Raw genomic sequence first — 26,657 nt, forward strand, 5'->3', positions numbered from 1 at the left:
AACTGTTGTCTCTGACTAAATGGCTATGACTTGTGCGGTTAATCAAGGCTAAATTCTGGGACCCCTATTGTTCAACTTGTACATGCTGCCACTTGGCCAGCTAATAAGCAGCTTCAATGCGTTCTACCACAACTATGCAGATGACACTCAGATCTACATGTCACTGACGACAGGTGAATGTCGGCCTGTTGATTCACTTTGTCACTGCATCGAACAGATCAGTGTGTGGATGCATAACAATTGACTTCAACTAAACTCAGACAAACTTCAATAATTGTCTACAGACTAGATGTCAATCAATCAATCAATCAATGTTTATTTATATAGCCCTAAATCACAAGTGTCTCAAAGGGCTGTACAAGCCACAACGACATCCTCGGTACAGAGCCCACATACGGGCAAGGAAAAACTCACCCCAGTGGGACGTCGGTGAATGACTATGAGAAACCTTGGAGAGGACCGCATATGTGGGTAACCCCCCCCCTCTAGGGGAGACCGAAAGCAACGGATGTCGAGTGGGTCTGACATAACATTGTGAAAGTCCAGTCCACAGTGGATCCAACACATCAGCGGGAGTCCAGTCCACAGCGGGGCCAACAGGAAACCATCCCGAGCGGAGACGGGTCAGCAGCGCAGAGATGTCCCCAACCGATGCACAGGCTAGTGGTCCACCCGGGGTCCCGGCTCTGGACAGCCAGCACTTCATCCATGGCCACCGGACCTATGCAACTCCCCCTCGCAAGGGACAGGGGAGAAGAGGAGAGAAGAAAAGAAACGGCAGATCAACTGGTCTAAAAAAGGGGGGGTCTATTTAAAGGCTAGATTATACAAATGAGTTTTAAGATGGGACTTAAATGCTTCTACTGAGGTAGCATCTCTAACTGTTACCGGGAGGGCATTCCAGAGTACTGGAGCCCGAATAGAAAACGCTCTATAGCCCGCAGACTTTTTTTTGGCTCTGGGAATCACTAATAAGCCGGAGTTCTTTGAACGCAGATTTCTTGTCGGGACATATGGTACAATACAATCGGCGAGATAGGCTGGAGCTAAACCGTGTAATATTTTATACGTAAGTAGTAAAACCTTAAAGTCGCATCTTAAGTGCACAGGAAGCCAGTGCAAGTGAGCCAGTATAGGCGTAATATGATCAAACTTTCTTGTTTTTGTCAAAAGCCTTGCAGCCGCATTTTGTACCAACTGTAATCTTTTAATGCTAGACATAGGGAGGCCCGAAAATAATACGTTACAGTAATCGAGACGAGACGTAACGAACGCATGAATAATGATCTCAGCGTCGCTAGTGGACAAGATGGAACGAATTTTAGCGATATTACGGAGATGAAAGAAGGCCGTTTTAGTAACACTCTTAATGTGTGACTCAAACGAGAGAGTTGGGTCGAAGATAATACCCAGATTCTTTACCGAGTCTCCTTGTTTAATTGTTTGGTTGTCAAATGTTAAGGTCGTATTATTAAATAGATGTTGGTGTCTAGCAGGACCGATAATCAGCATTTCCGTTTTCTTAGCGTTGAGTTGCAAAAAGTTAGCGGACATCCATTGTTTAATTTCATTAAGACACGCCTCCAGCTGACTACAGTCCGGCGTGTTGGTCAGCTTTAGGGGCATGTAGAGTTGAGTGTCATCAGCATAACAGTGAAAGCTAACACCGTACTTGCGTATGATGTCACCCAGCGGCAGCATGTAAATACTAAAGAGTGCAGGGCCAAGAACCGAACCCTGGGGAACTCCGCACGTTACCTTGACATAGTCCGAGGTCACATTGTTATGGGAGACGCACTGCATCCTGTCAGTAAGATAAGAGTTAAACCAAGACAAGGCTAAGTCTGACATACCAATACGTGTTTTGATACGCTCTAATAAAATATTATGATCGACGGTATCGAAAGCGGCGCTAAGATCAAGAAGCAGCAACATAGATGACGCATCAGAATCCATCGTTAGCAATAGATCATTAGTCATTTTTGCGAGGGCTGTCTCCGTAGAGTGATTTGCCCTGAAACCGGATTGAAAAGGTTCACAGAGATTGTTAGTCACTAAGTGTTCATTTAGCTGCTGTGCAACAGTTTTTTCGAGAATTTTGGAAATAAACGGAAGGTGGGAGACCGGTCGGTAGTTTACCATGAGGTCAGGATCGAGGTTAGGTCTTTTGAGCAGAGGATGAATAACCGCTTTTTTGAATGCTAGGGGAACAGTGCCGGAGGAAAGTGATAAGTTTATAATATTTAACACTGATGGACCTAATAATACAAACAGTTCCTTGATAAGTTTCCCAGGAAGTGGGTCAAGTAAACATGTTGTTTGTTTTATCCCACTTACACGCTGTAATAATTCCTCTAATGTTATTTCATCAAAAATAGAGAGACTATTTTGGAGGGCAGTGTCCGTCGTATATACAGTCGTATTTGTGTTAATAGAGCCCAGTTGTAGCTGGGATGCGTTGTCTTTAATCTCCTTTCTAATGAGTTCAATTTTCTTATTAAAGAAATTCATAAAATCATCTGCCGAGTGGGTGGAGCTACTGGGAGGAGTCCCTTGTTGGGTTAGCGATGCTACTGTACTAAACAGAAATTTAGGATCGTTTTTGTTGAGGCGGATGAGATTTGAGTAGTATTTAGCTTTAGCTAAGGTAAGCATGCGTTTATAAGTTATTAAACTATCACTCCATGCTTGATGGAAAACCTCAAGTTTAGTCGCGCGCCATTTGCGTTCCAGTTTTCTACATGATAATTTATGAGCTCTAATTTCTTCTGTAAACCATGGGGTGCGCCTTTTAGGGGCCCTTTTTTGCTTTAGCGGTGCTATACTATCAATAATTTCGCGCAAGGCATCGTCAAAGTTGTTAGTGAGTTTATCAATAGAGCCGACATAATTTGGGAATGGTGCTATTACCGAAGGCAGTAGGTCAGCAAGAGTCATCGTTGTGGCAGCATTAATGTTGCGGCCGCTATAGCAGTTATTATTATTATTAGCTTGTTGACAAAGAGTCAAAAGTTCAAATTTTATAAGGTAATGATCGGACATTACTTTAGTATATGGAAGTATCATAACTTTGGAGGTGGCGACACCCCTGACAAGCACTAGATCTATTGTATTACCGTTGCGATGCGTGGGTTCATGTATTATTTGTGTAAGACCACAGTTATCAATTATGGTTTGGAGCGCCACGCACTGAGGGTCCGATGGGGTATTCATATGGATATTAAAGTCCCCCATTATGATTATATTGTCGGCGTGCGTCACTAGATCAGCAACGAACTCTGAGAATTCACTGATAAAGTCCGAATAGGGCCCAGGGGGGCGGTAGATAACAGCCAGGTCGAGAGGTAGCGGTGTGACAGACCTCATAGTAAGCACCTCAAACGATTTATATTTATTATTTAGGTTAGGGGTAAGGTTGAAATTTTCATTGTATATTAGTGCGACACCCCCTCCCCTTTTAAGAGGGCGGGCAACATGCGCATTCGTATAGTTAGGAGGAGATGCCTCATTGAGCGCAAAAAATTCGTCCGGTTTGAGCCAGGTTTCGCTAAGACCAATGACGTTAAGATTGTTGTCTCTAATGACCTCATTAACCAATAACGCCTTGGGAGACAATGATCTTATGTTTAAAAAGCCCATATTATAGGTATTGGGCTGTTTTGACGAGTTTTTGTTAAGATTATCCGTAGTGGCAATATTAACAATGTTGCGTTTATTATGCGTAGTGCACTTTAAATAGTTTCGACCATATCTAGGAATTGATATGACGGGAATTTTCCGATTGTTTGCTTGGTGCTGCAATAGACTGGACATATCATAATTTGCCACCTCAGTAGAATGCATGTCCACCTCTGACACAGACAATACAGATGTGACCAATCTAAGTCTATGAGCATGAACTGATTAAGCTTACTGAGGTATTGGCACCAGCCGCTAGACTAGATCTAACCAATCTAAGTCTAAGACTAGATCTGACCAATGTAAGTCTATGAGCATGAACTGATGAAGCTTACCCGGATGAGAGGCGAAACATCTTCTAAGACAAACCAAACAGTCCAGTTGCGATCGATTGAATGAGTAGTCAGGTTAGAAATCAAGGGGTAATAATGGACTTGAACTTTAACAGCCACATTAAATCAATAACAACAGCAGCTTTTTACCACCGAATAAACATTGACAAAATCATCAGAGAACTAATGTCTAAATAAGACTTTGAAAGACTAGTCCATGCCTTTTGTCTCCAGCAGGTTAAACTACTGTAATGACCTTCTCACTGGGCTCTCTAATCAAGCTGTAAAGCAGCTGCAGTACATCCAGAATGCTGCTGCCCGAGTCCTGACTAGAACCAGGAAATGTGACCCCATCAGTCCAGTGTTTAGGTCACTGCTCTGGTTTCTTGTTACTCAAAGAATAGACTTTAAAAGAGCACTGCTTGTGTACAAGTCGTTTCATTCTTTTTTGCCATAGTACATCTCTGACATCTAAGATCAATATTGGCTCTGAGAACCTCAAGGCGTTGTCTACTGCTCCTGCCCAGAGTCAGGACCAAACACGATGAGGATGTGTTTCAGTTTTATGCTCCTAAAATCTGGAGTAGTCTTCCAGAAGATGTGAGAAAGGCCTCAACGTTGGCAATGTTTAAATCCAGGCTGAAAACACTTTTATTTAAAGGCCTACTGAAATGAATTTTTTTTATTTAAACGGGGATAGCAGATCCATTCTATGTGTCATACTTGATCATTTCGCGATATTGCCATATTTTTGCTGAAAGGATTTAGTATAGAACAACGCCGATAAAGTTTGCAACTTTTGGTCTCTGATAAAAAAAAGCCTTGTCCCTACCGTAGCGTGACGTAGTCAGTTGTTCGCCTCCTCATATTTTCTTATTGTTTTCAACGCAGCTAGAGCGATTCGGACCGAGAAAGCGACGATTACCCCATTAATTTGAGCGAGGATGAAAGATTCGTGGATGAGGAACGTTAGAGTGACGGACTAGAATGCAGTGCAAGACATATCTTTTTTCGCTCTGACCGTAACTTAGGTACAAGCTGGCTCATTGGATTCCACACTCTCTCCTTTTTCTATTGTGGATCCCGGATTTGTATTTTAAACCACCTCAGATACTATATCCTCTTGAAAATGAGAGTTGAGAACGCGAAACGGACATTCACAGTGACTTTTATCTCCACGACAATACATCGGCGAAGCTCTTTAGCTACTGAGCTAACGTGATAGCATCTGGCTCAAATGCAGATAGAAACAAAATAAATAAATCCCTGACTGGAAGGATAGACAGAAGATCAACAATACTATTAAACCATGTACATGTAACTACACGGTTAATAATTCTCAGCCTGGCAAAGCTTAACAATGCTGTTGCTAACGACACTGAAGCTATTTTAGCAACTTAGCAACCCGACCTCACAGAGCTATGATAAAAACATTAGCGCTCCACCTACGCCGGCCAGCCCTCATCTGCTCATCAACACCCGTGCTCACCTGCGTTCCAGCGATCAACGGCGCAACGAAGGACTTCACCCGATCACAGATGCGGTTGGCGGCTAGCGTCGGCTAGCGAGTCTGCTATCCAAGTAAGTCCTACTTGTTGTGTTGCTACAGCCAGCCGCTAATACACCGATCCCACCTACAACTTTCTTCTTTGCAGTCTCCATTGTTCATTAAACAAATTGCAAAAGATTCACCAACACAGATGTCCAGAATACTGTGGAATTATGAAATGAAAACAGAGCTATTTTGTATTGGCTTCAATGGGCTACCGATACTCCTGTTTCACTGGCTACGTCACACGCATACGTCATCATCCAAAGGCGTTTTCAACCGGAAGTTTAGCTGGAAATTTAAAATTGCACTTTATAAGTTAACCCGGCCGTATTGGCATGTGTTGCAATGTTAAGATTTCATCATTGATATATAAACTATCAGACTGCGTGGTCGGTAGTAGTGGGTTTCAGTAGGCCTTTAATTGTACATTATGACAACTGAAAATTATTTAAAAATATTGAATTGTGGTGTAAAGATTAACTTATCTTGCCTTAACTGTTCCAGTGTTTGCCAATGTTCCACTGTACCTGGTGTCTTTGCCCACAAACACAATGGCTTCCTGGCTCATGTCAATGTTTTCTTTCTCTACAATGTCCTCAAGAACACATGGTAAATCTTGCTGCTCCACATTGGCCAGAAGGGTGGCATGGTCCTCCCATGCTGCAGACAACATCTCACCCATGGGGTCAATCAGCTTTACACCGTTGTCCTCCTACACGTTCAACCATGAAGACATTACTATTAGTATATGCGTGTTGCAGAATGGACAATTAAACATGACTGTGTCAGAGAGAACCTCAGGGTTGTGAGAGGCGGTGACCATTACTCCAATGGCCGCTTTGGTTTTTTTGGACCGCAGTGTGGCCAGCAGTCCCATCCTGAACATGATGTGGTCCAGATGCTTGGCGTTGGACCGGAAACCAGCAGTACCATACTCCAATACCAAGCCTGCAGGTTTAGGGTGCATAGCGGACCGTTTTGACACTTCCTGAAAGTGTGCCATGGCTGAAACACATCACACAAACATCCCTCAGTCAAATAAATCTAATGCAATGTCCAGCATTTGGTGGAGGAAAGAAATGCTGTATAGTCAATGTTCTGCTCATGCTTTTTTTAGTTGATAGCAGTATTGTGTTCTTACAACGAGACGTTGGGAACGGCGTGACGCGGTTGGGAGAGTGGCCGTGCCAGCTACCTGAGGGTTCCTGGTTCGATCCCCACCTTCTACCAACCTAGTCACGTCCGTTGTGTCCTTGAGCAAGACACTTCACCCTTGCTCCTGATGGGTTGTGGCTAGGGCCTTGCATGGCAGCTTCCGCCATCAATGTGTGAATGTGTGTGTGAATGGGTGAATGTGGAAATAGTGTCAAAGCGCTTTGAGTACCTTGAAGGTAGAAAAGCGCTATACAAGTATAACCCATTTACCATTTACAACTTCTCGAATGAAAACAGACTCCAGCTTAGCTTCAGCACAGTTTGTTTACTGTAGAGCGCAGCCATATTGAACAGAGTGCCATTTATACATGACAGCGCACAGGTGCTTCAAAGGTAGTAGGTGGTATTACTCCGCAAGGCAAAATACAATCATACACTACATGTCCTCACATTTTAGATCAACAACACATGACTGTACATTAGAAAAGCAAATACATAAGCAATTTGGCAACCACAAATACAATTCTTGTGCAGCCTCTTTTCTTTTTTTTCTTCACGTGTGTATGACAAATATCTTATGATGCATCACAGTCCATAACAATTTATTGCAGTCATTATAGAACTTTGGACTTATAAATTCAGTCTTCTGAGAGGTGTTCTGTCTGTATCTTACATGATAGCGTCTCTGAACTGGAGTAATCTCAGGGGTAACAAAGGCCTTCTCTGGAACAACAGTCTCCAAGACAGTCTCTTTTGCAGGTGACATGTTGGTAGGTGAGATGGTAGTAGCAGTTTCCCTGTTTGCAGTGCATGTTACCAAGTTGGGTTGTGCATCCAGAATTTGATCCACATGACGTCTCCAGGTCTGCTCTCCAATGTCAACCAAATACGTTAGTGGTCCTGATCTTGTTATTATTTTCCAGTGGCCCACTTGTCTCCTCTGTAGTCCCGTGCCAGGACTTCTTGTCTAGCCTCAAACTCTCTTGCATATGTATTCAACGTTTGACTAAATTGTTTGTTCTGCACTTTCCTCCGCAGGCTTGGTTTCAAAAGATCAATGCGGGACCTTAGGTTCCTTCCTAGGAACAGCAGTGCTGGCATTTGATTTGTTGTTGCATGGATTGAGTTTCTGTAGACAAAGAGGAAGTTGTCCACCTTGTGCTGAAGAGAAATGTCCTACTTTTCAAATGTTTGGACAAACCTTTCAGCCAATCCATTTGTTGCTGGATGGTAAGGTACGGACTTGATATGATTGATGCCATTTTTCTTTGTGAACAGGTTGAACTCTTCTGAAGTAAATTGTGGGCCGTTATCAGTAACAATTTGTACAAGCAGACGATTCCTGGAAGATATTGATCTTAAAGTGTTCACTGTTTTTTATGATGTTGTTGATTTCATTTGTATAACCTCCGGCCTCTTAGAATGAGCATCCACAACAATAAGGAACATGGCATTTAGAAATGGACTAACAAAATCAATATGTATAGTATGCCATGGCGAGGATGACCATTCACAAGGGTGAAGTGGTGCATTCTGAACTCTGTGGCATCCCAAACAGCCTTTGGTGAAATTTTCCAATTGTCTGTCTAACGCTGGCTACCAGATATACCCTCAGGCAATGTTCCCTCTAATTTTTCATGTGTGTGAGCAAACGCACAAACTCCCTGAGCATTCAGTGGAGCACATGTGAGCAACATCAGACGTGCACACTGTGGCCACACCAGCGTCACACCTGTCCCAAACCTGACATCATAACCATTTAAATGTTTTATTAAAATAATTTTCTGATATAAGTGATTTTGCCGGAGGAGTTAGTGCGTCTGCCTCACAATACGAAGGTCCTGGGTTCGATCCTGCGCTCGGGATCTTTCTGTGTGGAGTTTGCATGTTCTCCCCGTGACTGCGTGGGTTCCCTCCGGGTACTCCGGCTTCCTCCCACCTCCAAAGACATGCACCTGAGGATAGGTTGATTGGCAACACTAAATGGTCCCTAGTGTGTATATGTGAGTGTGGTCTGTCTCTGTGTTGGCCTTGTGATGAGGTGGTGACTTGTCCAGGGTGTACCCCGCCTTCCGCCTGAATGCAGCTGAGATAGGCTCCAGCACCCCCGTGACCACGAACGGGACAAGCGGTAGAAAATGGATGGATGGATGGAAGGGATTTTGCCCTCTTACAATGACAATAACAAAAAAACATGTTTTTCATGACCTATGTGCTAGTATTGTATGTCTGGCTGTGGGTCCTGCCTTCAAAATAAATGTTACCCCTTTCAGAGATTACATTTAGTTCCTGTAACTTTCTGTCTGTAAAATACATCTTTTCATTAGCATTTATGAAATCTAGTGACAATATTTCATGAATAATATCCTTAGATTAACATTCTTAATAAATGGCAGTAAAATAAGCACACATCTGATTGAGGAGTCGGAGTGTTATAACCTGGCATTTACACATAGTGTGGCGTGGGAGTTGTCCGACTTTTTGTGTGGCCATAAACGCAGCACTGGATAAGTGCCATGAGTGCGTGTGTTGGTGCAGGTGAGACAGAGCGAGCGGCTTCTGTTGAAACGACGGATGACAACGTTGGTTTCAGCCTGGTTTGTATGGCAGAAAATTACCAGTTTTTATAGATAAGTTTTTTTTACTCATGTTTTTGGTGTGGTTACAAACAGTTTTGCTCAATAAAGTGATTGATGGAATTCCTGTCCGTAAAGTGTCTCGACAGACGATAATTGAACTGTGTTGACAAATATTGTTTTATTCATTGGGGCCACTCTTGTTGTCACCTGTCACTCACAGAGTTGCATTGCAAAATCATACAGAATAAATTGTAATGTGTTTATTTTGTTTAAAGTTCAGATGGGATTTTTGATTTTCTGCGCAGCATTAAATTGCTGTGCGCAGAGGACGCGTGAGCAGTGCGAAATTGCGCAGGCGCACACCTTAGAGGGAACGTTGCCCTCAGGGTAGACTTTTCATCTTGACAATCCTAAAGTGGCCTTCGTAGAGCCTCTGTAACAGCTCTTAGTCTCGATGGAACCACCACACGAGAGCCGCACAGCAGGGTTCCTTGACACACACACAGAAAGTTGATCTCGTCTTGTTGAATACTTTGGGAACCTAGCGTCTCCATGAGCTGGCCATCCCTGCTTTATTTCATACACCTTTGACAACACAGGGTCATATTTAGTATGTCTCTGGAATTCCTTGTTTGTCACAGGCAGCGCGTTTATGACTTCTACGTGAAAGATTTCTGCAGGGTCAAAGGTGAAAGCTTTTTCGTCTTTTCTTGTTGATAGTGGCTGACGTGACAAACCATCAGCGTTACAGTGTTTTGTTCCTTTATATTCAATATGGTAGGAGTGGGCTTCTAAAAAAAATCGCCCCCCGTTGTAAGCGGTTTGCTGACAGTACAGGGATTCCCTTTCGAGGACTAAAAATAGACACTAGAGGCTGTTGGTCTGTCACAAGAGTAAATCTTTGTCCATAGAGGTAATGGTGGAATTTTTTTATTCCGCAAAGAAGGCTAAGGGCCTTACGGTCAATCATGTCTTTTATTTTCATTCATTGCCATTTTGTTGGTACCGCTATCCACAGCCTTTTTCTGTAACTCCAAGGCCTATTCAGCTGCTGTTTCCATTGACACAGCTAAAGCCATTGCTTCATCCAGTGTGAGATCCTTTTCGGACAGAAGCCTTTTTTGTGTGCCTTGACAGTGCAATGCTCTCATCTTTAATCTGATTTCTGTTATGAAAACCTTTCAGCTATTACAAGGGGCTTTGGGCTCAGGTGCTCTTTTAAAGTTGATCTGCCGTCTCTTTTCTGCTCTGCCCCCCTCTCCTTCGTGGAGGGGGGGCACTGATTAGATGACCACAGATGACGCACTAGCTGTTCAAAGTCGGGACCCGGGGTGGACCACTCATCTGTGCATCAGTTGGGGCGTCTCTGCGCTGGTGACTTGTCTCCACTCAAGATGATCTTCTGCTGGCCCCACTATGGACTGGACTCTCACACTATTAACTAGATGCACTCGACGTCCATTGCAACGGTCGCGCGGGGGACCCCACAGCTGCGGTCCCCTCCAAGGTTTCTCATTGAAGCCCTGTGGGTTGAGTTTTTCCTTGCCCTGATGTGGAATCTGAGCCGAGGATGTCGTGGTGGCTTGTGCAGCCCTATGAGACACTCATGATTTACGGCTATATAAATAAACTTTGATTGATTGATAAAGTCCTCATAATTGTTAAAAATATCTGTGTTGCAGGCTTTTCAGAGGCTAATAAATTCTTTAAAAGGTGGTATGTTTTGAGGTGGCGACTTGTCCAGGGTGTACCCCGCCTTCTGCCCGAATGCAGCTGAGATAGGCTACAGCACCCCCCGCAACCCCGAACGGGACAAGCGGTAGAAAATGGATGGATGGATGGACTTGTCCAGGGTGTACACCGCCTTCCGCTTGAATGCAGCTGAGATAGCCTAAAGCACCCCCCTCAACCCCGATAGGGACAAGCGGTAGAAAATGGATGGATGTTTTGACACCCATTAAACTGAGGAGAGTCGGCTTAGCTACAGCCCAGTTTGTTTTCTATAGAGCGCAGCCATATTGAACAGAGTCCATCCATCCATCCATCCATCCATTTTCTACCACTTGAGCCTATCTCAGCTGCATTCTGGCGGGGTACACCCTGGACAAGTCACCACCTCATCACAGAGCCAACACAGATAGACAGACAACATTCACACTCACATTCACACACTAGGGCCAATTTAGTGTTGCCAATCAACCTATCCCCAGGTGCATGTCTTTGGAGGTGGGAGGAAGCCGGAGTACCCCTAGGGAACCCACGCAGTCACGGGGAGAACATGCAAACTCCACACAGAAAGATCCCGAGCCTGGGATTGAACTCAGGCCCTTTGTATTGTGAGGCACATGCACTAACCCCTGTTGAACAGAGTGTCATTTATAAGTCTCTGTGGGGTCAATAGTGGGGGTCATGGTCTGTGGTCTTAGCGACCACTATCTAACCTTCTGCACCCGCAAAATAGCTAAACCCAAAGCCAATGGCCACATAACAGCCCAATCCAGATCCCTTAAAAAATACTCCAGTGATAATTTCAATTTAAAATTAGATGAGTGGGACTGGTCCCCTGTGCTCACGAGCAACCTGGTCGATGTTGCTTGGGATCGCTTCAAAACAGCATTCCTAAAGATACTAAATGACATGGCTCCCGTGAGAACAGTCAGGATCAAAAGCACGCTCTGAACCATGGATGAATCCGGACCTATTAACTGCCATAAAAGACAGAGACAGATACCAAATACCAAAAGTGTAAAACAGAAGTAGATAAACAACCCAATAATAACCTCAAATCACTCCTTTCAACTCTCAAAAAGCAATGCAATAAATTAAGAAATAAGACAACCAACCTGACTAAATCCTTAAAAAAAAATTACATTAACGACAAAATAGAGGAAAACACAAATAAGCCACGTGAGCTCTGGAAAATCCTCAACAACCAGCTTCCCAGTTGCAGCCAAAAACTTCAAACCAGACTCACCAACATCAGCATCAAGGAGGGTGACTCCCTCATTACAGACAAAATGGAGGTAGCAAGCAGACTTAACACCTTTTTCACCAGCATAGCCGCAACTCTTGTCAACAAGCTGTCCCACCAATCTGGTCGCTTTGGAGTAGAACACATTCAAGCCTTCTACAGAAAGCTAGGAGTATCCAACAACGATATCAAATTAGAAATGGTCTCAGCTGATGAGGTGCTTAAAAAATTGAGCGCGCTCCACCCAAACAAGGCCGCCGGCCTTGACAATATCCCCTCCAGATTCCTCAGGGACTCTGCCTCCACCATTGCCCCAATCATCACGCACATAATAAACCTCTCAATTTCACAAGGCCAAGTACCAAAAGATTTTAAGATAGCAAGAGTAACTCCTTTTAAGATAGCAAGAGTAACTCCTCTCTTTAAAAAAGGAAGCAAATTGGAACCTGGCAAATACCGACCTGTTTCTATTCTCAGTTCCATTTCGAAAGTAATGGAAAAAATAGTTTATGAACAGGTCGATAGTTACCTTGCCACCAATAAACTCATGTACAAATTCCAATCAGGCTTCAGAACTAACCACTCCACTGACACATGCCTTCTCTATCTGACCGACCACATCAAACATGAGGTGGACGCGGGCAAATACTGCGGCATGGTCATGCTGGACCTTCAGAGGGCCTTTGACACCGTTAACCACGCTATACTGATAAACTCAGAGCAATCAAAGTTGACAAAACCTCATCGAGCTGGATGCAATCTTACTTGGAGGGGAGGGAATAGGTGGTAGAGGTGAACGGCATTGTGTCGTCCCCCCCTCTCAGTAAGCTGTGGAGTCCCCCAAGGCAGTATATTAGGGCCTTTACTGTTCCTAATATACATAAACGACTTGTCATCAGCATGCGACTGTGAATTGTTCTTGTTTGCGGATGACTCGGCCCTGCTGGTATCAGACAAGGACAAGTCACAGGTGGAGAAAATCCTCAGTGCTGAACTCTGTAGAACTTGCACCTGGCTCGCTGACAACAAGCTATCCATACACTTGGGTAAAACAGAATCTATCCTATTTGGGTCCAACATCAACCTTAAGAAAGTCAATGACTTCACTATAAAAGTGGGTGACATTGTTATCACCAGGAAAGATGAGGTCACCTACCTAGGTTCCATTCTAGAGGCTAATCTTTCCTGTGAAAAAATGGCAACCAAGGTAATCAAAAAGGTCAACCAACGAACAAGATTTCTCTATAGAATCTCCTCTCTGGTCAACAAAAGCACCATGAGGATTCTAGCGGGAACTCTCGTTCAACCCTTTTTCGATTACGCATGCACCTCCTGGTACCCTAGCACCTCCAAAACCCTCAAATCTAAACTCCAAACATCCCAGAACAAGCTAGTCAGATTACTTCTAGACCTCCACCCCAGATCACACCTCACTCCTACCCACTTTTTCAAAGTGGGCTGGCTCAGGGTGGAGGACAGAGTAAAACAACTTGCACTGAGCCTAGTCTATCAAATCCACTACACCTCCCTGATACCGAAGTACATGTCAAACTACTTCCTTAACGTAAATGACCGCCATAATCACAACACCAGGGGGAGCGCCACTAACCACATTAAACCCAGATTCCGATCTAACAAAAGGTCTTAACTCATTCTCTTTCTATGCCACATCAATGTGGAATGCACTCCCAACAGGTGTAAAAGAAAGGGCATCTCTATCCTCCTTCAAAACCGCAATAAAAGTACACCTCCAGGCAACTTCAACCCTAAACTAACACCCTCCCCGGATTGTTAATAATCAAATGTAAATAATCACATGTAGATACTTTTTCTTATGCTTTCTGATCTCTCTTTCTCTCTCTATGTCCACTACTTGCTGTACATATCCTACCAAGTCAGGCCTACACTGTTTCAATGTCAATTTATCTGTTCTCAATTGTTGATGACTGAAGTGATGATAACAACCAAACCTAACCCCCCCACCCCCGACCTCCACATCCCGGATTGTAAATAATGTAAATAATTCAATGTATATACTCTGATGATTATCTTGTGGGATGACTGTATTATGATGATAGTATATATCTGATAGTACAGTGGTTCTCAAATGGGGGTGCGCAGACCCCTGGGGGTACTTGAAGGTATGCCAAAGGTACGTGAGATTTTTTTTAAATGTCTGTCAAAAAGAACTGTGAAAAGAAATGCAACAATGCAATATTCAGTGTTGACAGCTAGATTTTTTGTGGACATGTTCCATAAATATTGATGTTAAAGATTTCTTTTTTGTGAAGAAATGTTTAGAATTAAGTTTATGAATTCAGATGGATCTCTATTACAATCCCCAAAGAGGGCACTTTAAGTTGATGATTACTTCTATGTGTAGAAATCTTTATTTATAATTGAATCACTTGTTTATTTTTCAACAAGTTTTTAGTTATTTTTATATCTTTTTTTTCCCAAATAGTTCAAGAAAGACCACAACAAATGAGCAATATTTTGCAGTGTTATACAATTTAGTAAATCAGAAACTGATGACATAGTTTATTTATAAATGGTTGATTTATATAGGCCAGTAAGGTAAAGTTTTGTACCTGACAAGTTTCGGCTATCTTGCTTCTGCAGCCTTCCTCAGAGGTGTCACGTGATGTTAGTGTGACGTCATCTGTGACGTGTTATATGGATTGTTCCATCCCACCTGAGGTGGTGGAATGGCGGTGTCCCCTGGTGTGCGTCAGGGGTAGGGCGGGGCCCCCCCCTGTCGTCCGGATGTCCCCCAAACGGCCGGGGGCGGCTCTGCAGGACTGTGTCCCAGGTGTGGGATAGTTGGTAGGCTCCCTCGTCCCTGTTGACAGTCTTTGGGGCCCGCTTCCTGATTTCAACCGCCTCTTTGATCCACCGATGGAATTTGTTGCTTTCCATTCTAATTACCTTGGCTGCCTCCCAGTTCATTAAATGGTTTTCCCTCTTGCAGTGGTCTGAAATGGCTGATTTCAGATTTTCCTGCGTTGCTTTCATTCTCGTTGCACGGGTGAGCGTTCCAGATGTTTCCTTTTCACATTCTTTCTGGTGTTCCTTTTTTCGTGTGCTGAACTGTCGACCTGTCTCTCCTATGTATGTTTTATTGCATGTTAGGCAAGGGATCTCATATATCACATCACACTTTTTCTCAGGGGGGGATCTTATCCTTAGGGTGTACTAGGATTTGGCGAAGCTTGATGTGCGGCTTCACTGGTGTGCTGATGTGGTGTTTCTTCATCGCTCGCTGTATGCGTTCTGTGACGCCCCTGACGTATGGGAGGGTGACCATGCCCAGGTTCTCAGGCCTAGAACCTTTCTTCTTTTTTTCCTCCTTGTTGTTCCTTTGGACCTCTCGTTTGCCTTTGTTTATGGCCCAGTTTGGGTAGTTGCAGGCTTTGAGCGCCTGTTTTATATGGTCCTCCTCCTTTTCTCTGTCATGGTTGTCTGTGATCACCTTGGTGCGATCATATAGGGTGCGGACTACTGACAATTTGTGTGCTGTGGGGTGCTCTGATGTCCAGTGTGTGGGTTTTCTGTATATTGTTATCTTGATGCTTCCATCCTCAGTGTGCTTGATTTTCATGTCCAGGAACGCGATGGATTTGTGCTCTTCCTCTTCATGAGTAAACTTTATGTTTCCCGTCTCATCTATGGTGTTTAAGTGGTCCAACTGATGACATAGTGCTGTATTTTACTTCTTTATCTCTTTTTTTCAACCAAAAATGCTTTGCTCTGATTAGGGGATACTTGAATTAAAACATTTTTCACAGGGGGTACATCACTGAAAAAAGGTTGAGAAACACTGTGATAGTATATATCTGTATCATGAATCAATTTAAGTGGACCCCGACTTAAACAAGTTGAAAAACTTATTTGGGTGGTACCATTTAGTGGTAAATTGTACGGAATATGTACTTCACTGTGCAATCTACTAATAAAAGTCTCAATCAATCAATCAAATAAATCAAAGCGCACAGGTGCTTTACTGGCAGTAGGTGGTATTACTCCGCAAGGAAACATAGGTCCATACATTACAGGTATGAACATATCCAAAAGTCTAGTTGTATCAATGGCACCTGGACCCACAAGAAAAGAGCAAAGTTCAAACGCAAACAAACTGATTTAACACTGCATTATACACCCAAATTAAAGAAGCTCGCTCTAAATGGCATTCATCGTACACACACAAACCTCAACGTCGTGCTAACAAACACAAACAGCTCACTCTGACAGGATTAAAGCTTTACTTACGTGTTATGTAGTGTAATCAGCGTGATGACATGGAAGGAGTACAACTTCCTCTCCCAGCAAGACCCGGCGACGTGGCCAGAGTTCCGGGTCACGTCACGATGACGTCATTGCGCACGGCGTGACTTCTTGGCAACAGGGTGGAGAGTTGTGTTTTTATGGAAGTAGAATTGTCTCACGTCAACTTATATACATCAATATGGTATTAATACATATGTTTTACCTTGGCCGTAAAAACAATACAGATACACTATGCTAAATATATCATCTTGGTGGAACGTCTGGGTGGAGAAACTATAAGAGATACAGTACAAAAATGAAACAGATGTATGGAAGCTTCCGGGTATTTTCAGTTTAATGACACATAATTCAGCCATTTAAGAGTAGACGTACACCACAGCCAGACCGGGCGTTTTATAAAATGTTATCTTATAAAATTTACCGACGTTGATGAGCGAGAGGAGACTTGGCATTTCCGTGTACGTCATAGATATGAATGAGCCGTGGGGCTGCCATGTTAAACCGGTCGACATCGCCATCTAGTGACAAGCGCAGTGAAGCGTCAGCACATTCAATCCATCATAACATTCTAAATCAGGGATGTCAAACTCAAGGCCCGGGGGCCAAATCTGGCCCACAAACACCTGAAAATGATATGTGTCAATAAAGTACTTCATATTTTCTCACTAAATGTAATGGATTTTTTTCATTTTGACAGAAAAAATATATGTACTGCTTGAAATGGCATGCCTTTTGGTTAGAGTGTCCGCCCTGAGATCGGTAGGTTGTGAGTTCAAACCCTGGCCGAGTCATACCAAAGACTATAAAAATGGGACCCATTACCTCCCTGCTTGGCACTCAGCATCAAGGGTTGGAATTGGGGGTTAAATCACCAAAAATGATTCCCGGGCGCGACCACCGCTGCTGCTCACTGCTCCCCTCACCTCCCAGGGGGTGATCAATGGTGATGGGTCAAATGCAGAGAATAATTTCGCCACACCTAGTGTGCCGCCCTCGATATGTAGAAATATCTAGGCTTTACCCTAACACCTTTTCTTGATCAAACACTCTGAAAAACGTCTTCTTGTCCACAGGTTTATTGACCGTAAAAAGGGTAAAACTGAAAACATACAAGCAGAAGGATGCTTACATTACAGACATGCACACACAGCCAATTACACACACAAGCATACTACAATAAAACATGCATTATGCTCTGTATTGAACTTAAATGGATACATAAACGCCACAAAATATGTAATTTAAGTGCTCTACAACAAACTAGCTTACTATGCTAACATTCACTTCACTTCACTGTATGAATTACGAAAATTAGCATGACTGACTTTTGGCCATAAAACGTCCCAAATTACATCACAGCCAACAAATAATACAACTCAATCAAATATTAACATACTACTCAACGATACATACCGATAATACTTTGTTTGGCATGAGATTCGAGCAGATGAAAACGTTTGCAAGCGTCACCGAACTAGCTTAAAGTAAAACTGAAAGGAACTCCTTACTGTAAACTAGGCAATGCTGCCTCCCGCTGTCTAAAGGAGGAAGTGCACCTCACTGTTGAATTCCAAAGTGAACTTCCATCCATCCATCCATTTTCTACCGCTTTTTCCCTTCGGGGTCGCGGGGGTCGCTGGAGCCTATCTCAGCTACAATCGGGCGGAAGGCGGGGTACACCCTGGACACTGGTTTTACATATATCATCAATAAATTCAACAAACAAGACTACCAAACTGTCTCAAAGGATACTATGGCTTCTCTGGTGCCTTAAGCAGGATTGTCTCTGTGACTGGCCGCAGGAACACTTTGGTCCCATCCTTTCTGGAGACTTTATCTCCACTTTGCAAACTCTGCCATCTTTGCTTGGGAAGACTCGTGTAATTAGTCCTAAAGGCCAATGGTTTCTCTTCAGTTGGTCATCTTTGAGGAGCACTACACTTCCAGACAGGAGGTTTGGGTGGGGTGAATGCCACTTCCTTTGTGGCTGAAGTGTGGATAGGTATTGCTTCTTCCATCTGTCCCAAAAGGTTTGAGCCAAATGCTGGACTTGACGCCACTGTTGCTTGTGGAGATCTTTAACCCAGTCGCCTACGGGTGCAGTTGAGGTACTGACCTTTTGTGTGAGGAGTGTTGCTGGTGAGAGTATTTGGAGGTCATCTGGGTCTGTGGACACTGGTACAAGAGGTCTGGCATTGATGATATAACCAAGAACGACCTTGCTGTTGCTGTAGAAAGTGATGTCAACCTCCATGTCCATCTCTGAGGTGATGAGCTCGGCAAGCTCCACCGCTAATAGTGCAGAACAAAGCTCAAGTCTAGCGACAGTTTGTTCTGACAAGGGTGTAAGCTTAGACATTCCCATCAGAAAGCCCATGAGGTTGGTTCCATTTTTCTCTGTTAGTTTTAAGTATGCAACTGCTGCAATTGCCTTTGTCGAAGCGTCACAAAAGATGACTATCTCTCTTTTTGACACCGCTGTCGGAGAGGCCTGTGTGTAAACTCTTGGGATCTGGAAATTGCTGAGATCTTTCAATGAGCATCGCCACGTTGACCATGTCTCTTCCATTTCTTGAGGAAGAGGTGCATCCCAATCTCCATTGTTCTGCATGAGCTCACGCAGGATGAGCTTGCCTTGTATGGTGACAGGGGCAAGAAATCCTAGGGGATCATAGATGCTGTTGACAGTTGACAAGACACCTCTGCAGGTGAAAGGCTTTTGCTCATCAGCTACTGAAAGGTAAATGTGTCTGACATTAGATCCCAGTTAAGTCCCAGACTACGTTGCATGGGCAGAATATCTGAAGTGAAGTCCAGGTCCTTTAAGTTGATGGCATGGTCCTGAGATGGGAATGCATTCATAACTTCTCCTTTATTTGAGGCGATTTTGTGAAGCCTCAAGTTTGAGTCTGACAGAACCTCTTGCGTCCTCTTGAGCAGCTTCACTGCAGCTTCGACGGAGGGAAGTGACGTTAGCCTGTCATCTACATAAAAGTTGCGGTTGACAAACTGCTTTACAACGGGCTCTGCATTTTTCACTGACTGTCTTAAACAGTAGATGGCCACTGCGGGAGAGGGACAATTTCCAAAGACATGGACCCTCATTGTCAGGTGTATTTATAACGACATGGCTTCCCACACTTGAAAAGGAAGGACTCGATGAGGCTCAGGATTTCACTCGTATTTCAGTTTATTAACTGGAATCTTGGAAGGTGAAAAACCTTTAAACACACAATAATAAAAGCTTTTAAATAAAATACAGCATTTTGCAACAAACAAAGTAAGTACATTAACTCAGGTATTTTATAAAGGTAAGTACATTTTTAACATTAATTAATACACATTAACCAGCATTTCACTTAACTTAATTAACTTAGATTAATAAGGTAAATTAGGCATTAAATAAACAGAAATATAGTTCACATGTTAGAACCATCTACTTTTAAAGCAACGTGTTTTACCTTAAGTTTTAGCCTAAATTATTTTATACAGACTTTAGACATGAATTTCTACAACACGTTTAACTTGACACTTCTCTATTAATTCATATGAAATCAAGCATTTTAAACCAATATTACTGTAGTTTTTAACATAAACACTTTTAACAGAAATACTATTTTTATACATGAATTAAATGTTTTACTTTGCCTTTTAATAAAGCAAAATCCACTCTCTATATTAATATACTTCAAATTACATTTACAAGGCTTTAAGCGCCCTAATTGCCCATTTCTTGTCTCTACAAGTAAAACAAATATTTGTGGTGAATAAGATAAAGAAAAGAAACAAAATAAGCACCAATTGTACCTTATTTAACAGTTCAATTATCTAAATAAACATTCTTCTGAAGTTGAGCTCTGCCATCAATCACAGCGCATAAACTTCAACAGTCGGATCATGATTAAACAGTCCAGTGGAAAGAGGTGAGCTCACCGGTAGTCCGTTTGGTTTGAGTCCTTTTTCCCATGCGTTTGTGAAGTGCTTTCGTGGTTTTAGTGATCGTCTCTGTCTCTGCTGCTCTCAGCTCCGTCCTGCACACTGAATGAAACGGGTGCATTTGTTTGCTTTGTCCTGTCTGCGCTGCTCATCAGTCTGATTGCGCTCACCTGCTGGAGAGCGCACCTGGTGAGGCGCGCCGCGGAGCAGCGCTTCTGCTGTGACGCGCATGCAGCAGCACAGCCGCTGTCACACACACACCTTCAGCCGCACCTCCAGGCAGATCGCCGCAACACCTCCCACTCGATCTTTGCAGTGTAACCTGGAAAGATCGCACCTCTCAGGCGAGCTGGTCTCCCCTGACCTGATCCTCCGCCGGGATGAGGACGACAAGGCGTCGGACGTCTCGATGCAGTATGGTGCCCTGGAAGTCCTTCTCCTTAGACCTGGACTCTTTAACGACAGGGTTTGGAGTCTTCACCTGAACGCACCCACTTGGAGAGACTTTCACGTGGACATCTCGGACAATGCCTTTGGGATCTGCGTTCACACTGACAACTCTTGCTAGCTTGAACTGACCCCTCAGTGCATTTTGGTCGCAGAGCCACACTATGTCTCCAATGGCAGCATTTCTTTCAGCAGTATGCCATTTACTGCGGATGAACAGGTTTGGACCTGCGAGTTGGCTCCAGGACTTCCAAAAGTAGCTGACTTGCATTTGAATCTCTTGCAGCCTTTTGAAGGGGTAAGTTGTGTAGTCGAATGTTTTGAAATCTCCACTTTGTGTGGCTCGACCAAGCAACAGGGTGTTTGGAGTGATGTATTGGATGCCGTCCTCACGGCACTGGACTCTAGCGTCGATAGGCCTTTCGTTGGCAAGGTTGGCGGCCAGCTTGAGTACAGTCAGGAATTCACTGAAGGCAAGGCCTTCTCCTCTACCAAGGCTTTGTAGAGCTCTTTTGGTGATCTTGACAGCAGCTTCGGCGGCACCGTTTCGGTGAGGTGAATCGGCTGGAAGGATTCTCCACATCCAGTCGGTCCCATTCCTGGCAGCATATTCTTCTAGTGATCCTTTGTTTTGTCGTCTCAGGTAACTGTACATCTCTTCAAGGACAGGTTTTGCTCCAATAAAGTTCGTACCTGGATCGGGCCAGATCTTCTGAGGATGGCCTCGGACAGAAGTGAACCTCTGGTAAGCAAGTAGAAAGCTCTCCGTTGTTAGCGTGTTTGCCAGTTCGACATGGATGGCTCGGCTGGACATGCAGCAGAAGAGCACGCCCCATACTTTCATGCTCACCCTCCTCTTGACATCATCCTTCACTTGGTACGGTCCGAACAGGTCGACAGATGTGAATTGAAATGGTGCAGCCGGATTCGATCTCTCCTCAGGCAAGTTTCCCATTATTTGCTGGCAGGTCTTTGCTTTTGCTTTCTTGCACACGACACACTTGTCAACAACTTTTTGGGCAATAATTCTTCCTTTGATGACCCATGCTTTCTTTCGCATCCGCAGTGTAGTTCCTGCCACTCCTTCATGTCCCTCACTGTGTGCTTCCCGGGCTAGGAGGGTGGAGATCCAGGCCTGGAACGGTAGCAGGGGAACAGCTCTGTGGTCTTCTCTGAAGGTCTGGATCCTGCCACCACACATCAGGAGTCCGCTTGTTTGGTCCTTGTAAACAACCAGTCTGTCTGTTGTTGTGTTTGGAAAGTGTACGCCCTCCTGTGCTGCCAAGCATAGGTCTCTGAACACATCTTCTCTTTCGTTCACAGTGATGACACCAGATGAAGGTACTGCCTCCCACTTTTCTTTATCGCCGGGGCACAGGAATTTCTTTACTGCTCTCCAAGTCCATACTATTGTCCCGACCAGCCGTCTTAGATTGCTGAAGCGCCTTTCGTCCAGTAGCTTTTGGACTGCTGCTGCTGCAGGTGGTCTTCTGAATCTGGACTCTGTTTCTTGGACTCTTTTTGGGTCCTGTGCTTTCTGTTGACTTCGGGTGAGTACGGCGACAAATGTTTTCTTCTGTATTTTTGTGATATTGTCTCTTGCTTGTGCGGCGACGTCTTTGGCTGATTTCTTCGGCCACTCACTTTCAGGAAGTCGAAGGAACTTTGGACCTGACTGCCACTCGGATTCCTCAGTTAAGTCATTTGGACTGGCCCCTCTGGTTATGATATCTGCAATGTTCTCGGGCCCTGGAATCCACCACCAGTCTTGGACATTTGTGCTGCTTTGGATCTCGCCGACTCGGTTGGCAAAGAAGGTCTGGTAACCATAACTCTCCCGCTGGATTGCGCCTAGGACGGTCTGACTGTCGACGAGATGGTACCACTTCTCAACATCGATTCGGCAGTGTCTCTGGAAGTAGTTCTTCAACCGGGCGGCAAAGACTGCTCCACACATCTCCGCCTTCACAGGGTCACCCTTGTGGTCGAGAGGGGTCAGCTTGGCCTTAGATTCAACTAGCCTCACAACAACACCATGGCTGCAGCTCCAGCGTAGGTACAGCACAGCGCCATATGCGTGCTCACTGCCATCAGAGAAGGTGATGCCACTTGGTTTTGCACGTGGATTTGGTGGTGTCAGGGGTCTGGTGAATCTGAGTTGGCTCAGCTCTGCATAGTCTTCTAGGAGCTTTATGGCATCTTCTCTGAGTCCTTTGGACAAGGCGGCATCCCAGGTGTCTTCTATGCAGTACATGACTTTTGCTTCTTGAAAAGCTCTTCGGATGAGGATGGCTCCCTTCTGCTTTGCAGGAGCCACGAGGCCGAGTGGATCATAGAGACCAGAGACTTGGCTCAACAGTTCTCTTCTGGTGAATGGATCTGGGGTTTGTCTTCTTACTTCATCTCTCAGTAAGTCCTGACCAAGGCGCATTTTCCTCTTCTTCTTGGAGAAGTTCACTGCAACCATGACATGTAGTGTGTCATCCTCAATGGTGTAACCAAGGCCGAGGGCTTTGTTATCCTCTTCAGTGAGCTGGTTTGGCAGGATCATGGTCTTTGACTCCATCTTCTCACCTCTCGGCCCTTTCCTCCCACTTTGATCGGAGTAGACCCAGGGCTTCATGATGAATCCTCCAGCTTTAAGGATCTGTTCGATGTTGGATGTGAGGAGTTTGAGATGCTGGAGGTTGTTGTGAGAGGTCAGGATATCATCCACATATGCATCTTCCTCTATCACACGTTTCTCTTCTTTGAAGTGTTTGAATGAAGGCAAGTTGGCGGTCTCTCTCATGGCGACTTGGGCTATGCAACCAGCAGGTTTGTCTCCCATGTTGACCCTTGTTATGGCGAAGTCTTCTATTTCAGCCTTTTCAGTGTCACGCCACAGGAACCTGTGCAGGTGGACCTCTCTCTCTTCCAACCAGACAGAGTTGTACATCTTGCGGATGTCACCGAGGGCAGCAAAGACACCAGCTCGGAACCTCAGTAGGACAGCTCTGATTGGGTTCAGGACGTCAGGACCTTTGATTAGTATGTCGTTCAAACTCAGGCCTCTGTACTTCTGGCTGCTGTTCCATACTAGCCTCACTGGGGTGGAGACTGAATGTGGATTTGGTGCAATCAGGTGACTTATGTACCACACTGGCCCAGTCCAACTCTGCAGAACCTCTTTGGATAGCTTCACTGCAGCTTTGCGATGAAGCATTTCATGGACTTGTGACATGTAGGCTGTCTTCAACTCCGGTTCCTTTGCCAGCTGCTTCTCTGTCCTGAGGAATGTGGCTTCAACCGCTCTCCTGTTGTTGGGTAGAGATGCTGGATCTTCTGTCCAGGGATACTTGGCATGCCAGTGGGGATCAGGGCTGTGATGGTCTCCATTCACATACATCAACCCGTTCTTCACTATCTCCATCTCTCTTTCTTCAGCCAGTGTCATTTCTTTTCCCCCGGGTTGGCAATTCCCACAGCGACATCCTCCACATCTTGGCTCACAAGCAGCTTCAATACTTTCCCACTTCCACCACTTCAGAAAGTCTCTGCTGCTAGTGGCTGTATTGGACTGGGTGTGGGGCTTGTCGGGAGACTGGCAGGAGATTGGATCTCTACAGATGAGTTCACTGTATTTGACTGCTGCAGTTCTCATGGATCTTGCGAAGTGTGTCTTTGATGTGTGGGCCATTAAGGTGACTTCTTCAAAGAGGTCCGGGTGTGTGCCTCCGATCGTCTTGCCGAGGGGGCCGTCCCAGAGCACAAGGTTGCCAACAGAACGAACCTTCTGGGGTACTAGCTGGCCTTCCTTGTGGCTGATCAGGAGTTGCACCTCTTTGGGTCTAGCAAGGTCTCTTAGGGGAACATCTGGGAAGATTTTCTGTAGCTTAATAGCTGGAACATGTCTGTGAAACTCTGCAATCTTATCAAGGCCATAGCAGATTAGTTGATGTGACCTGAGGGTCCCTCTCGGAGTGTTGACCCGAATCTTGAGGAGGTAGCGCTTAGTTGCAACAGACACCTTCATCCCTCCAACGCCGTAAACCACCAGTGTCACATCTTCACCTCTCAGGTTCAACTTGCTGGCAGCTCTATGTGTTATATAGTTCGTGTCTGATGCCAGGTCGATGAGGGTCCCAATTCTCTGTCCATCGTTGGCAGTGACATCAAAGAGCATCAGGATCACTGGATACTCATGCAAGCCATTTTCCTCTAGAAGACCTCTTTCAACTGCTGTGGTGTTGTATGCTCTGGATGTGACGTTGCAGAAGGTGTCTCGACACTGCTGCGCCAGCTCAGGGGTAAGCCTGGATAGGAAGTCTTTTTGAGCTTCGGTGTATCTTTTCCCCTCAGCTCTCACTGGACTGGATTTAGGTGTTCTTTGGGACTGGGGTCTGGCAACTGGACAGAGAAGGTAATGGTGTTGGTCTTTGCACTCTGGGTTCCCGCACAGATACGTGGTGTTTCTGCAGGGGTCGCTGCTGTGGACCTCGAGACATCTCTTGCAGGCACCGAGCTGTTGTGCTGCATCCCTCTTCTCCGATGGCTTTAGGTTGATCCTAAACCTTCTGCAGAAATAGAGTCTTCTTCTGTGCTTTGGGTCACCACAAATGATGCAGCCTGCTGTTTCACTGCTGGACTTGGCTGACTTTGTTCTGGCATACTTGATGAGCTTAGTCTGCTCCTTGGCGGGTTCAAAGACGTTGCTCAGTTGATCTAGTTGCTCATATATAGATTCTTGGAACTTTAGGAATGTGATGAGCTTGTCGAAGCGGTTCTGGGGGTTAACAGTGTTTCCTCTGTCAGCAGCATAGGTGAGCCAGTCTTTCTTCAGAGTTTCTGGGAGTTTGCTCTCGATGGATCTAATCACCAGTGGGTTCTTTAAGGCGTCTGCATTATCCAGTTCGTTTAGATCATAAAGGGCCTTTTCCACAGTTTGGATGAGCTCTACGATTTTCCTTGGATGGCCGCTCCTGGCTGATGGTCTTGCTTGTAGCTCTTCTATGATCTCAAGAGCAATGCTGGCTTGGTTCCCAAACCGGTTTTCCAGGACTCTGAAGATCTCATCTGCTGAGCTGTACGTTGACAGACGTAGTTCCCTGGCCACCTTTTCATCAAGGCTATCCAGTAGTTGGAATTTCTTAACCTCTGAAGATCCGGTTGGTTCACCTTGCTTCTGCAGAGCCTCCCATTCCTTCCTCCATCTGTAGTAGTTTCGCTGGTTGCCGGCAAACTTTGGTAAGGCTGTGGCCTTTAGCTTTATCGCTGCCACTGGAGCTGAGCTGCGGGCTGAGATGGGCTGGGGTCCAGCGTCTTTCTTTATACTTGCTGCTTGGATGAGGGGGGCCTTCTGTGACACCAGCTTGGGAAGGACCACCTCGAGCTCTCTTAAACGGTAATCAAAGTCCTTTTTCTCGGCAAGCGGAGCCCAGTGGTTCCAGTTCTGGTGCGCTTCCTTTGCCTTGTCCACCAACTTCTGTAGGTGGGTCAGCATGAACTCACAAGCCTCTAGAGTTGTGTCTGGCTGGAAGGAGACGTTCCTGAATTCGGCCTCTGCAACTTGTAGAGCCAGGGAAAGTTCCTTTTCTCCATATGTGGTCCAGAGCGTCTCTCGGATTAGGAGTTTGACTTCTTTCGTCTTCTGCTCACATTCTTTCTCCGTCTTTGCTATGTCGGCTTTCTGGGGGTCGCTCAGCTCCTCAGCGTCTGCCATGTAAGCGGCTTCCACTTCT

The 26,657-nt window shown here is 44.9% G+C and overlaps 2 protein-coding genes across 3 annotated transcripts in view; both read right to left on the reverse strand.

The window, feature by feature from the left end:
- pgm3 (phosphoglucomutase 3) overlaps window positions 1-16,661 on the reverse strand; it is a 28,983-nt gene extending 12,322 nt beyond the window's left edge. The window contains exons 1-3 of the mRNA XM_062044759.1: window positions 16,537-16,661; window positions 6,359-6,567; window positions 6,090-6,274 (exon numbers count right to left, since the gene is read on the reverse strand). Coding sequence (XP_061900743.1) covers window positions 6,090-6,274; window positions 6,359-6,565 — 392 coding nt within the window. The 5' untranslated portion in view covers window positions 6,566-6,567; window positions 16,537-16,661. The remainder of the gene's footprint in view (window positions 1-6,089; window positions 6,275-6,358; window positions 6,568-16,536) is intronic.
- A 1,039-nt stretch (window positions 16,662-17,700) lies between these two features.
- On the reverse strand, window positions 17,701-20,957 carry LOC133647827 (uncharacterized). Of its 2 annotated transcripts, XR_009825787.1 has the most exons (3): window positions 20,661-20,957; window positions 20,488-20,592; window positions 17,701-19,775 (listed from the first exon to the last, which is right to left on the reverse strand). XR_009825787.1 is itself a non-coding variant. In XM_062043538.1 (2 exons), exon 2 carries the CDS (start codon window positions 19,163-19,165, stop codon window positions 18,296-18,298), a length of 870 nt encoding a protein of 289 aa, XP_061899522.1. In that variant the 5' UTR covers window positions 19,166-19,775; window positions 20,488-20,957; the 3' UTR covers window positions 17,701-18,295. The 2 variants fall into 2 exon arrangements, 1 of the variants encoding a protein (XP_061899522.1); XM_062043538.1 differs by having other exon boundaries at window positions 20,488-20,957.
- Between the last annotated feature and the right edge of the window lie 5,700 nt (window positions 20,958-26,657).

This window comes from Entelurus aequoreus, linkage group LG04 (assembly GCF_033978785.1).
Source record: "Entelurus aequoreus isolate RoL-2023_Sb linkage group LG04, RoL_Eaeq_v1.1, whole genome shotgun sequence".
Lineage (NCBI taxonomy): Eukaryota > Metazoa > Chordata > Actinopteri > Syngnathiformes > Syngnathidae > Entelurus > Entelurus aequoreus.